Source organism: Cladosporium halotolerans, assembly GCF_011745625.1.
Source record: "Cladosporium halotolerans strain TM138-S3 chromosome Unknown Sca2, whole genome shotgun sequence".
NCBI lineage: Eukaryota > Fungi > Ascomycota > Dothideomycetes > Cladosporiales > Cladosporiaceae > Cladosporium > Cladosporium halotolerans.
In genome coordinates this window covers 1,315,238-1,327,248 of record NW_027191453.1, presented here as the reverse complement: position 1 = coordinate 1,327,248, position 12,011 = coordinate 1,315,238, and the positions used below count along the sequence as shown (strand labels likewise).

General features: G+C 54.5%; 4 protein-coding genes across 4 annotated transcripts; 3 read left to right on the top strand and 1 right to left on the bottom strand.

Moving 5' to 3' along the window:
• On the top strand, window positions 1-280 carry WHR41_00979 (uncharacterized protein; the record flags this gene model as incomplete). Its single annotated transcript, XM_069369585.1, has 1 exon — window positions 1-280. A coding segment is annotated over exon 1 (237 nt), but the record flags the coding sequence as incomplete, so codon positions are not given.
• Window positions 281-1,309: 1,029 nt separating this feature from the next.
• On the top strand, window positions 1,310-3,469 carry WHR41_00978 (uncharacterized protein; the record flags this gene model as incomplete). The annotated part of the gene is made up of 5 exons (XM_069369584.1): window positions 1,310-1,796; window positions 1,855-2,531; window positions 2,581-2,916; window positions 2,977-3,252; window positions 3,311-3,469. Exons 1-5 carry the CDS (start codon window positions 1,586-1,588, stop codon window positions 3,467-3,469), a joined length of 1,659 nt encoding a protein of 552 aa, XP_069233879.1. The 5' UTR covers window positions 1,310-1,585.
• A 1,241-nt stretch (window positions 3,470-4,710) lies between these two features.
• On the top strand, window positions 4,711-5,706 carry WHR41_00977 (uncharacterized protein; the record flags this gene model as incomplete). Its single annotated transcript, XM_069369583.1, has 1 exon — window positions 4,711-5,706. The coding sequence occupies one exon, from the start codon at window positions 4,711-4,713 to the stop codon at window positions 5,704-5,706; it is 996 nt and encodes a 331-aa protein (XP_069233876.1).
• Window positions 5,707-5,878: 172 nt separating this feature from the next.
• WHR41_00976 (uncharacterized protein) lies at window positions 5,879-11,665 on the bottom strand. The gene is made up of 2 exons (XM_069369582.1): window positions 7,097-11,665; window positions 5,879-7,044 (listed from the first exon to the last, which is right to left on the bottom strand). Exons 1-2 carry the CDS (start codon window positions 11,273-11,275, stop codon window positions 6,097-6,099), a joined length of 5,127 nt encoding a protein of 1,708 aa, XP_069233875.1. The 5' UTR covers window positions 11,276-11,665; the 3' UTR covers window positions 5,879-6,096.
• Window positions 11,666-12,011: the final 346 nt, after the last annotated feature.

Sequence of the window (12,011 nt, the reverse complement as noted above, 5' to 3'; positions counted from 1 at the left end):
GTCTGATGACGAGGAAGACGTACACTCGTCGGTAGACCAACTGATGCAGTACTACGCAGAGCCCCCGCACGACAGATCACTGCCTGTGGACAAGTCACCGATTCCTTACTGGGTCGCCAAGAAGAATGTTTGGCCGCAGCTAGCGGCGATGGCACTCGACATCTATTCGGTGCCGGCAATGTCTGATGAGCCCGAACGAATCTTTTCGCAGACCGGACACGTTCTGGCACCCCGTCGTCGGAGCCTCACGAGCAAGTCGATGGAACAGCTCATGTGCATGAAAAGCTGGCTCAAGCAGGGGGTCGCACATCTAGACGGCGGCCTTTTTGAGAAATCGGTAATCATGATAAACTCTTCGAACGCGACCGCAGAACTTGACGATCCGTCGGATGAGTCTGATGAAGAGTACGATAGCATGTAGATGGCGGGAGTCGCCGCCACTAGTGATCAATTGGTCAATCAATCAATCAAGCTGGTCGATGTGAAGTAAGCAATCAATCAATCTGAAAAATCCTTGGCAATCAATCAAGTCAGGGCCCTGAAACTTGAATTGATTGATTATGCACACCTCTGAACTGGAGGATGGCTGCATCATCAGTGACAGAGACACGATCAACACAGACTCTTCAAGTGCGATCGCGTCTTTGTCGAAGGGTGGAGCATGGGCCACATGCTACATAATGATTCGAACTATGGCCTTCGTATCAACAGCAGCTAGCCAGGAAGGCAGGCTGGAGGTAGAGACAATCTCCGGCGGTCTCTTTTGGGGAAGCCTGTTTCAGAGCATTGATGCTTTGACACGCATTTCGAGGGATTGATTTACGTCTGCCTTGTTCCTTGGTAGACCGCATTTGCCAGCCAAGGCACGGAGGCGAAGGATCACATTCCAAAGCAGCGCAAAGGCCCGGGGCGAACAACGGTCGGCGTGGCCGGATAGAGCAGCCGATAAGGCCGGTCGGATAAATACAAATTTTTCTGCATCCTAGATTGCAAGGTGACTGTGTGAGACAGATTATCGCTGCACGCCTAAAGAGCGCGCATGCGGTTGGCGGACAAGGGTGTGAAGACAGTCTGGGTCCAGCCACGACAGGGAATCTCGCATCCCCCACGCGCTCTGACTTTGGGGCGACTTCATCTCGTCTTGGAGCCCAACTCACCGTACACTTTCCATCTCCATCCGGATAATAAGCAAGCATTCGTCGGGAGAAACCAGAAGCAAATTTCGCCCTCTATTTGAGTTCAAGGATACACTCTGCCATGGCACGCTGGCAGGAAGCACTACGGTTTCGGCACTTCGCTTTGCTCTGCCGAAGCGTGCATCAGCATCCTGCCGCATGCACCTTGATTTAGCGAGGACTCGCGTATGCAATGCTAGGTATTGCGGCGTGATCTATGGCAGACTATCGAAGTTTCCCGGGGGTTTACAGGCCATGGTAGGCTCGGGGATGGTGTTTTGGCACGGAGTTCGAGTCTGGCTTTTGCTTTGCCAGCGACATTTGATCTTTCCACCTACAGCTACCAATTCGATCACAATTTGCCAGCTTTCTTTGCAATTCATTCACCAGCGAACCAGAATCCCACTCACATGGCGACCTCTTCTTCCTCCCAAGATGCGGTGTCAGCGGCTCATCAGCTCGATTCCGGTGTCGAGTTGACTGCCCGAAAAAGTGGACAGTTCGGCATAAATGAGGTGATTGAGCAAAGCAGCTCCGCAAGTGATAGCGGCGACTATACAGAGCATGGTGCGGATGCCACAAACTCGACCAAAGCCGACAGGTATAACATGGACCGCATGGGTAAGAGATTCACGAGCCCCGTACTAGTCGTTGTCGTTGTTGACCAACAATCGCGCAGGAAAACAACAGGTCTTGACACGACATTTCCGTCCAATGGCCACTTTCTCTTTCGTGGCGATGGCTACGTCCGTATGGGAATTCGGCATCTTCTCCATCAACCAAGGCTTGATCGACGGCGGCAGAGCTGGGCTTTTCTGGTCGACAATCATCCACGCAGTCGGATTCATTCCTATTGTTCTATCAATGGCCGAAATGTCATCTATTGCCCCAACAGCCGGTGCTCAGTACCATTGGGTTTCCGAGTTCGCCCATCCAAAATGGCAAAAGCTACTGAGTTTCTACACGGGGTGGATATCGACAATAGCTTGGCAGGCGGGCAACGCCATTGGGGTATTCTTGACCGGTACCCTCATTCAGACAATAATTTTGGAGAACAACAACGACTACGCTTTCCCGGCTTGGCACGGCAGTTTGCTGGTTATGTCGAATATCGTCTTCACTGTTGCCGCCAACATCCTCTTCTCTCGATTCATTCCTCGGGTGCAGACCGCGTTCTTCGTGCTGCACATATTGGCCTTCTTCGCAGTCCTTGTGCCGATATGCGTGAATGCGCCCAAAGCCAGTGCTGCTAGTGTCTTCACTGAGTTCGAGAATACCGGCGGATGGTCCAGCATGGGTCTTGCTCTTCTAGCAGGTCAACTGTCCGCAATTTACATGATGTGTGGTACCGATACTGTATGTACGTTGGCTTTTGAAGCTGATCAACGCTGACCATGTATCGTAGTCTGCCCACATCGCAGAGGAAGTTCGGAATGCTTCGACGACTGTGCCCAGGTCTATGATTGCCATCTACTTTGTCAACATGGCGTTCACCATAGTCTGCTGGCTCGTGTTATGCTTTGCGATGCCTGACGTGGGCCTTGCGTTGGAGCACATCAGCACATACCCTTTCGTTCACATCTTGGAGCAGAGCATGTCGATCAAATGGGTGACGGTGGAGCTCGTGTTGATCGTCGTCATTGTGCTTTTCGCGAATGTCTGCTACATCACCGCAGTATCCCGTGACCTCTTCGCCTTCGCTCGTGACAACGGCCTCCCTTTCTCTTCTTGGATTTGTAAAGTAAGTTCTAAGCGCATTGACTTCGCCGCAGATCGTTTGAACTGACATAGTGACTCTTAGATCCACCCAAAATACCAAGCACCTGTCAACGCGATCTATGTAACAGCCTTGTTCTCATTCCTCCTGAGTCTGATCTACATTGGCTCGGAGACAGCATTCTACGCCATCACATCGCTCTTTACTGTCGCGCTGTTGCAATGCTACATGTTTTCTATCGGCTCGATACTCTGGCGTCGCATCCGCTTACCGGAAACGATCCCGGACTCTGCCTTCGGTCTTGGGCGGTGGGGCATCCCGATCAATGCTTTCGCCTTCGTATGGTGCTTGTGGTCTTTCGTAAGTCAGCCTGAACTTTCGCCATTCTGCCGCTGCATTGCTAATTACTATATACTAGTTCTGGTCGTTTTGGCCTCAAGCAACTCCGACACCGGCAGAAGAGTTCAACTGGGCATCTGTCATTTTTCTGGGTGTCATTGTAGTCGCTGCCATTTACTACTACTTCCAGGGCCACAAAACTTATCATGGTCCTGTCGTGCTGGTGAAGAGGATCTGAGGCATGCGATTAGCCGCTAATACTCAGTGGTTCGTATTTCCAGACCCTCAGCCAAGTTAATAAGACGCTATGTCTCAAACAACCGTCATTAGATATCCACACTTTCCATGTAATCGAATGGCGTCCTTTGCAGCTTCCGTTCTAAAGATGTAGTCGCCAAGCTGCCAATCTTCGGCCGAGTCCGACTATGAATCCTTCCGAAGTGCGGCTGAAGTCCAGGCTTGTGCTGACACAACAAAGATCTCCTACCTGTACCAAGGACATCACTGGGGACATGTCCATGATTGCGGCTCAAATTCCTGTCGGGTGTTGTGTGTTAAGATTGTCTGGATTGCATCATGCCCGACGTCACCGACCTGCCAGAAAGCGTCTTGAATCTTATCTTTGAGTACCTTGACACGCGCGACCTGCAGTCAGCTAGATTGACTAATACCTCATGGAATCCGGAATGCAAACGCGAGCTTTTCAAGGTGGTGATTTTTGACCTTGACCACGACACAGTCAAAAAAAAGTCGAGAGCACATCATCATTTCCACACGTCCGACTCATTCAGTCATGTCCGTCATCTCAAAATTTGTGATGCTGGCGACAGCACTACAGAAAGTCAAAACATCTTCCGGCACCTTACCGACGACTGGCTGCCACTTCTAAAGGGTCTCCAATCCATATCGTGGCACTTGTCAAATAAGACCGAATCCGATGCCGCCCATTTTCTATCGGCTCTGCCATTTGGGGCCAAGCTGGGCCTGGTCTTAGGGAGTGAAATACATGTGCAAGCTTCTTCTGACATGCTGTCTACACTGATCGGTAGCCTATCTCTCAGGAGCCTTGAGATTGAGCTTCCTCTGACAGATGAGACAACCTTGAGCGGCCTACTAAAAGCGCTCTTTTTAAGTTGCAGGCACTTGAAGAGATTGATTGTCAACACGCAGCAAGAGTCAAAAATAGAAAGCACAGAGTCTCAGAACACCAATGCTTGTTCATTGAACTGGACACCAGAGGAAGCAGCCAGCCTGCCGTCGTTACAGCATATGGTGTTCCATTACCCGAATTTATCCAGGAGCACATTTGCTCTCTGGGCGCAGCATGGAAGCTGGCACGATTTACGCAGCCTGACAGTCCATCATGATTGGGAACTCTCATATCTCATCGATCGTCTACCTGCCTTGGAAACTCTTACGACGGTGCTGCTACCAACATTGTCGGATTTTCTTGATTTGCAAAGAAGCATACGGACATTGATGCTCATTGCAGATGCAACGGACTCTATCGCCACAGAGACGATTCACGCTATCCTCTCCAAACCGTTCGCCACAAAACTACAATCACTCGATCTCCGCCTCATTGACCCATCTCCCGATTTCGAGCGGGACACCACCGAACGTCACCCCTCACTCGACCTCCGTTCCCTCCCCACCTTCTGTCCCAATCTCCGCACCCTGACCCTCACCCTCTCTCGCGCCCAATACCGCAATGCCGTCGGCTACTTCTGCGAGCTCGACTTCCTCATCCAAGCCATCCTCCGCCTCCCCAACCTCCAGCACCTGACTCTCCGGCTCCCTCGTCTCATCGCCCCAGGAACCGTCGAATCCCCACCAGAAATCGCCACTTTATCCACCGCCTCATCCCTCTGGACCCAGCTCTCCGCGCGCGGCAAACGTCTCATCTCAATTCGCATTCTCGCCTCCCTCGCCCACGAACCAGCACCAACTGACCTGCCCGACCGGCACGCGGCAGTCCTGCGCGCCCTCAGCCCCTGCTCGCAGACCCTCACCTTCCTCACCCAACTCGCAGCCAAAGACTGGGACGCCGCACTCGGACAGCACACATCAACCTGCCCCGAACTCGAAGCAGCCGAAGCCTCCGTACGCCTCGGCCGTATAACGCACCTCAGCTCGTCGAACGAATACACCTCCGCGCGCCGCGTGGTCGACGACATCAGCAAACTAGCGCACGACGGCGTCCTCGTAATCAAGAAGAAACCGCGGTCCATGCCCGTCTGGCTTACGCCCGAAGAAGAGCAGGACCGGCGGGAAGGACCACCTGGGCCAGGGCGGAGGATGAAGAGGGCGGTGAAGAGCTCGCTGGGGGAGTTTGCAGGGTCGTTTCGGCCGCCTGGGAGTGAGAGGCCGGGGCGGACGGCGCAGGAGAAGGCGCAAGGGAGGGAGAGTGGGCTTGGGGGGCGAGCGGGGTGGTCGAAGAGAAGCTTTGCCTTCAATGCTCTGTGGTTGAGGTGAGAAGGATGCGTGTGGTGTTTTTTCGTGGTCTGTGAAGCGCTGTCAGTTAGTTCCAAATGGTACTACAAACGATGCAAGCAACAATCGATGAATTTGACGATAGCAATGATCTTTATCTGCAGTAGTAATCAAGACTGTAAGAATCAGACCAGACTGGAAACGGAAAACCAAGGCGTAAGCAATGCAATGTAGTGACGACGTTTCTTTCGATCCCAGCCTGTTGCTACATCCAAGATGTCCGGATCCGCTGCTAGAAGACCCCATGGTATCGAACACCAAAATCCCTTGCGAAGATGATCTCCTCATCCAGCCAAAAAAAAAGCGAAAGCGCAGAACCAAATCACATCGAAATGCCTAACCAAATCCCATTTTCCATACACAAACCTTCCCTTACCCCTCCTTCATCTCCTCATTCAGCAACAACTCAACGACAATCTGCGTCCTCTCATTCTCCGGATGCTGCATGACGGCCTTGACTGACCTACCGCCCGCCGCACTACTTCCATAAGCACTGCCGTTGCCCGTCGGGCCCGGCGGGCGATTCAAGCCCGCATTGTACTCCCCACCATCATCCAGACACTTGACCTCCCTGCCAGCGATGATCTGCTTCAAACGACCATTCTGCGCGTTGCGGATCTCGATGAAATCCGGGTCGAACAGGACCAGGTATGCGCCGCTCAGGGCAGCAGCGTGCGCGGTGCCGACGAACTCCATGATGACGCTGCGCGAGATCTCGCCGTGCTTGTTGACGTAGACGGCACACTGCGCGTAGCAAAGCAAGAACTCGGCTTCGCTGAGGCGGAGCATGCAGAGAGCGCGCTGGTCCTTGATGTGCCTCACGATGTTCTGCACGCTCTCGCCCTGGACCTCCGGGACGCTTTGCGGGACCTTACGCTCGAGAGACAAGACCTCGAAGCCGCGGGAGGTACTGACGGCTAGGGAGGAGGTGAAGAGATTGATGCCGGTGCACTCAGTGGGGATGTAGAAGTCGTCGAACTCGCGGAAGAACTCTGTGCTGCCGCGCTTGAAGAAGCCAGCGCGCTTGCGCTCGGAAGACTTCTGGTAGATGGGCTCGAGGACTTTGAACGTCGATGAGAGGTTGTCACGCTTTTTGTAGAAGACCAAGGTCCGATCTTTCATGCGGCCGGCGACGAAGAAGCCGACGTCACGGCTGCCGGAAAGCTTCTGGGGCGCTTTTCGAGCAGAGTCGATGTTGCTGGCTGGACCGGCGGTCATCACATCGAGGTGGTAAGCGATGAGAGACTTGTCAGAGATGAGCAAGAAGAGGTTGAATTCTTCCAGCACGGCGATTTGGGTGACTTTCGTCATGCTGATAGTCTAGAAAGTTGTCAGCAGCTGCATTCTCAAGAAGATTCTCGTCAGAACGTACCTTCGTCCAACCTCGTGGATTGTCCGCCTCGCTCACGAAAACGCCAAAGTCAGTCCCCACAGCCACCATCTGCTTGCCCGGGTACGGCATGGAGAAGCTCGTTGCGCAATTGACTCTCGCCCTGCAAATTGGTCCTGGTCGACCGGTATCCTTAAATCTCTGCTCGACCTCTTCAATCGCACGATCGATCGGAGTACCCTTGATGACAAGTGTCTTGCCTGCAGTTCCCGCAAAGGCATCGTACACGAAAGCCGAGTCAGCCATGACGCGCAGCCTGAACGGCTCTGCATGCTGTGCGTAGAGCGCTTTGGCGTGCTTAGTCTTCGCTTCAATGATCTTCGTGCACCAGTCCCGCCTTGCCTGCTCCGTGTGTGCGAATAGAGTATAATTCTCCCGTCCAAGGTGTTTGATGCGGATCGGATACAGGATCTTCTCCGAATCTTTGCCACCTGTGTCGATTGAAGTCACCGTATGGAGACTGTTTGATGATAAGCCGGTATTCGTGTTCGCCAGCCCCGGGGCGGGCGAATTCGACTGCGTCCTGCCTAGAGCCGATTGATCGGCGGCAACCGACCTTCCAGAGACCGCGGAGACAGTGGTGATGCGATTGACATAGGAAGACTTTTGGACCGGCGGGTCGACGGTGCTCTCAAGAACGAGCAAGTCCATAGGAATCGGCAGTCGCGAAACATCGTACTTCTCTATCCTGCCACCGAGTTCATGGCGGTGGGCAACAATCTTCGCAATAACGAGGTAGTGATCGAACAACAGAGTGTGGCTGTCAAGCCAAGTGAAGCGATTGCCTCCCATTCTCTGCAGATCGCCACGGTGCACCAACTCACGACCGAGATGGGTGAGATTTAGCTCCACGGCAGTTTGCATGCCAGGCCTGAGGACAAGCTTGTTGTTGAGATCAGCGAGATCGACCTTTCGCTGATGTTCGGCGACATGCGCGTCACAATCCAGAGTGACCGCTTTGACTTCATCGTACGCAATCTGCAGATTCGTTTTCTCCTCGCTCTCGGTCTTCATATTCTTCAGCACGGTATGCAGAAGAAGAGTATACCGCTGCAGGCGAGTAATAGGAGACTTCAGGTACGTGTCCCAGCCAAGTCTTTTGCCCCTGGGATCGTTCCGCGCCTTGTCCAGGAAACCAGCGAACTGGATGTTGCGCTCCATTTCCGTGCGAACCATGAAGCTTGCACCTGGGAAAGAGCTGGCGTATTCAATGTACGCTACCTTGGCCTTGCGGATCCATTGCCGGAAAATGTCGCTGAATCCTACGACCCATGGACCCTGCTCATGCTGCCTGTACTTGAGCTGAGGCAGGAGGTGGTCCTCGTTGGCCTTTCTCACCGCCTCAAGCTTACCAAACACGTCCTTCAGGAACTTGTCTTTCCGCTTCGGAGAGATGATGGAGGGTTCCACCTTGGCGAGAGGATCACGGTAGATGATGCGCAGGAGGTTGAGCTGCTCCATGTAGTTATCTTCTGTCTGAACAATCTCGTGAAGGACGTTCTGGCGTTCGATTTCTTTGTTGTCTCGTCCCTCAATGTTCTCTTTCTTGAGCTTGTAAAACTCGGCCCAGGTCTCGTGAGCTCGCACAGGCTGAGTGTGGAGGTTGACTTTCTTGAGTGTGCGCTGGCAATGATGAGAGTAGCACCTGCCGGGAACGTCGTGATTGTGGATAGTAGGAGAGTAACAGCCAGAACTGGTCAGCTGAATTACCACGCCAGACATCGGGACATGTGTAAGCCTGACCCATTCCTCGGTTTGTTGCAGAGCTCCAGCCTTGTGCATGTCTTCGGCGACCCGATCACTCAGACCTTCTGCATCGGCAATGTTCATCGTGGGCACTTTACTGGTGAACAAGTTGACGAGTGCTTCTTTGATGGCAGATTCCTTCAGCTCAGTCGTCTGCTCGGGCTTGGCGACGATCATGAGCCATGAGAGAATAGCGCTCATAGCCCAAGGCTCCTCGCATTTCTTGAAATCAGGGGTCCCTAACTTAGAGGGCACGAATCGCCGAGTGGGCAAGGACGGCAGATCGATGGCCGCCGCACTTGCGCTAGCTGGTGCGGTCTCGTAAGTCGAATAATTCGACATCCGCGCCGTTTGGCGCAAGCGACGCTCCTCTGCATCCGTTTTAGACCTCAACGGCTGAGTGACGGGGGGTGTCTTGCTATAGCTTATCAAGGAAGCAGACCGAGGGACCCACTGACCCTGCGCGTTCATGTCATAGCCATTAGGCGCATACGGATATTCATCTTTGAGGTCGTTTTGTGGCGTCGGCGGAGTACCCTCGCCGGGTGGAGGTGGCGGGAGAGGGCGGTATGTCGCTGAAGCGGAGTTGAAGAAGACATCAGGAGGCTCGTCTGGGAAGCGCTCTGGCATCTGTCCCTCCATGAGAGTGTACTCATCGCCCTCGTCGTAGCTCTGTCTCCTGCCATCCGCCGGTGGCTCATAATTGCCGCCAGTGCCGCCTGCATCCACTCTCGCGTCCCTAAAGGGAGGGAATGGATGGATATTGTCCATGTTGTAATCATAGCTTGAATTTTGAGAACGCTGCGATCTCCGCATCGAGCTGTGTTGGCTGTTCATATCGCCGTTGAGCTCCCCGCCGGCAGCGAGCTGACTTGGATCGCCACCGTAAGGCATGTGCACATCCAAGCCCCCTTCAAACATCGAAACATCAACCCCCGAATAGTCGTCGCCATCGCTCAGTCGATTGCCGTTCTGACGCGACCCTGGACTTCGCTGAGAGTCTCGCCGTGGGACTCGTTGTGAATTGTAGCCGGTGAACGGCGTTTGCGTGCTGTTCCCGCTTTGCCGTCGAAAGTCATCAGCCGCCTCTCGCTCTTCAGCCAAACGCATGGCTTCCAACCCGGCTGCCGCCTCAGGATCGCTGTCATCGCTGTACGGGTCGTTTTGTGCTGGCTGTGAGGGAACCGGAGAGAGATGGCCGTTGACCATGCCAATATCTCGCGGCGACACATGGCCGAAGCTTTGACGCGTTCTGTGAGATTCGTATGGCGGTGATGTCAAAGCTATTGACGGGCTGCGGCCAGGACGGCCGGCATTGAGGATTGCGTCCTCAACTTGATCGAACAATTCATCTTGATTGAGCGATTCCGCTTCCTCGCGGCTCATCTGACGACCGTGTTGAAAGTAGTCACTCTCGTCTTGAGGCTCGGGAAGACCAGGCAGCGGTCTCTGCGACGGATGTCTGCCAAGGGTATTGGATCGAGAGGAGACTCCATGAGCTGGCGGTGTAGGCCCAGCTGTCGAACTGGGCGGCGATGGCGATGAGTCGTGTGATGTCGTCCCGTAGAGAGGCGAAGGTGGCTGGTGGTTGTCGGGCTGGTAGGGCGGGGCCGCGGCGTACTGCCCATCCGTAAGACCGGGCAGTGCAGGTGAGATATTGGTTTCTTGGCCAGCACTCGAGCCTTGTCTCCGTACTTGCTGTTGCCAATCATCCGATGGGTACGGCATCTCGATATACGATGGCTGCGCAGATGATGCCATAGATTGGTAGGGATACGAGTGCTGGGGCGGCGGAGGGCTTGTTTGCTGAGCGAACTGATTTTGCGGCGGCTGAGGGCTGTATTGTTGATGCGGCGATGTATACTGGGGCTGCTGAGGCGATTGCCTGAAGGACCCCTGCTGAGGCGAAGGAAAACCGGCGCTCGAGTGATTGCTTGGGGAATAAGCATACGGGTCACCCATGGGGCCGCTGGTCGCTGAAGCGGCAGGCTCGGGATATGCAGCCGGATTGTACTGAGATGGATAAGGCGCCGGAGTCACACTGGCGTAGTTTTGAGGGTTGTACTGGGGTATTTGGCCTTGGGGTTGCTGAGGCGATTGAGCATAGTTCCGGGGATTGTACGTTTGGGGTGACTGATATTGGCTCTGATACGAAGACGCAAATGAGGTCGATCGCGGTGAGGTAACATTGGCACTCTGATATCCGCCCTGCGACTGCTGTACGGGCCCACCGTATTGCTGCTGACCGTACGTAGGCTGACCCGGGTATTGCTGCTGCTGTGGTGGAGGCGGCGGCGGCAGCGGCGCTTGCTGATTTGTGTATCCTCCATTTTGCCCTTGTGGATATTGCGCATATGTATCCTGGTAGCGACTGGAAGGAGGCGGTTGGTAGTTCCCGCCTTGGTAGTAAGACATCGTGGTGGTAAAGAGGGCGTAATCGATTAAATGGAGACGAAGGCAAGCTCCGAAAGGCGATCGTCGCGCCGAAGGGCAGTCCTGCCAGCAGGCTGAGTGTTGCTAGGATGCGCGAGCCGCATGAGTGGGCTGCGAGGAAGGATATTGCAGCGCGACGTCTTCACGGTATGCTCGGTCGCATGTTTCGAGCAGGTGTTGTTCGCGACGCGGCTGACGGCAGCGGGCTGGCTCGGTACTTGGATGTGGGACGTCGATTGCAGCGCGGAGAGTGGAGTGAGCGGCGCGGTGAATGGCAGCGATGCTGGCCGATGCTAAGAATGACCGGTGGAGGTGTTGTCTGCGGCGAGAAGTGTTCGAGGCTGGGCCATAACACGGCGTGGGAGGTCAGGCAGTGCAAGTGCTCGCATGCGCCGACGACGTGCTCCCCGGCTCAAGCGACACAGTCGCGCCTCAGGGTTCAGCACAGCAGGTGCTCCGCAGAGCCAAGACCCCTATGGCGTCGCTCCCCACTTGGCCGAGAGACAGGCCGTTGTTGGGGGAGTCTGTGGGTTGAAGAGACATGTCAGGGTATTAGATAAGCTAACGGGGCAGCCTTGAAGACGATGCATCCATGGACGTGCCGTGGTGTTCTGGCAGTCCGGCTCGGTATGCGCGCAGTCTCGGATCTTCACAGCCACCAACACAAACGCTCATAGGCGAGGCAGCCCCTGGGGCGATATCATCATGCAGACATCGC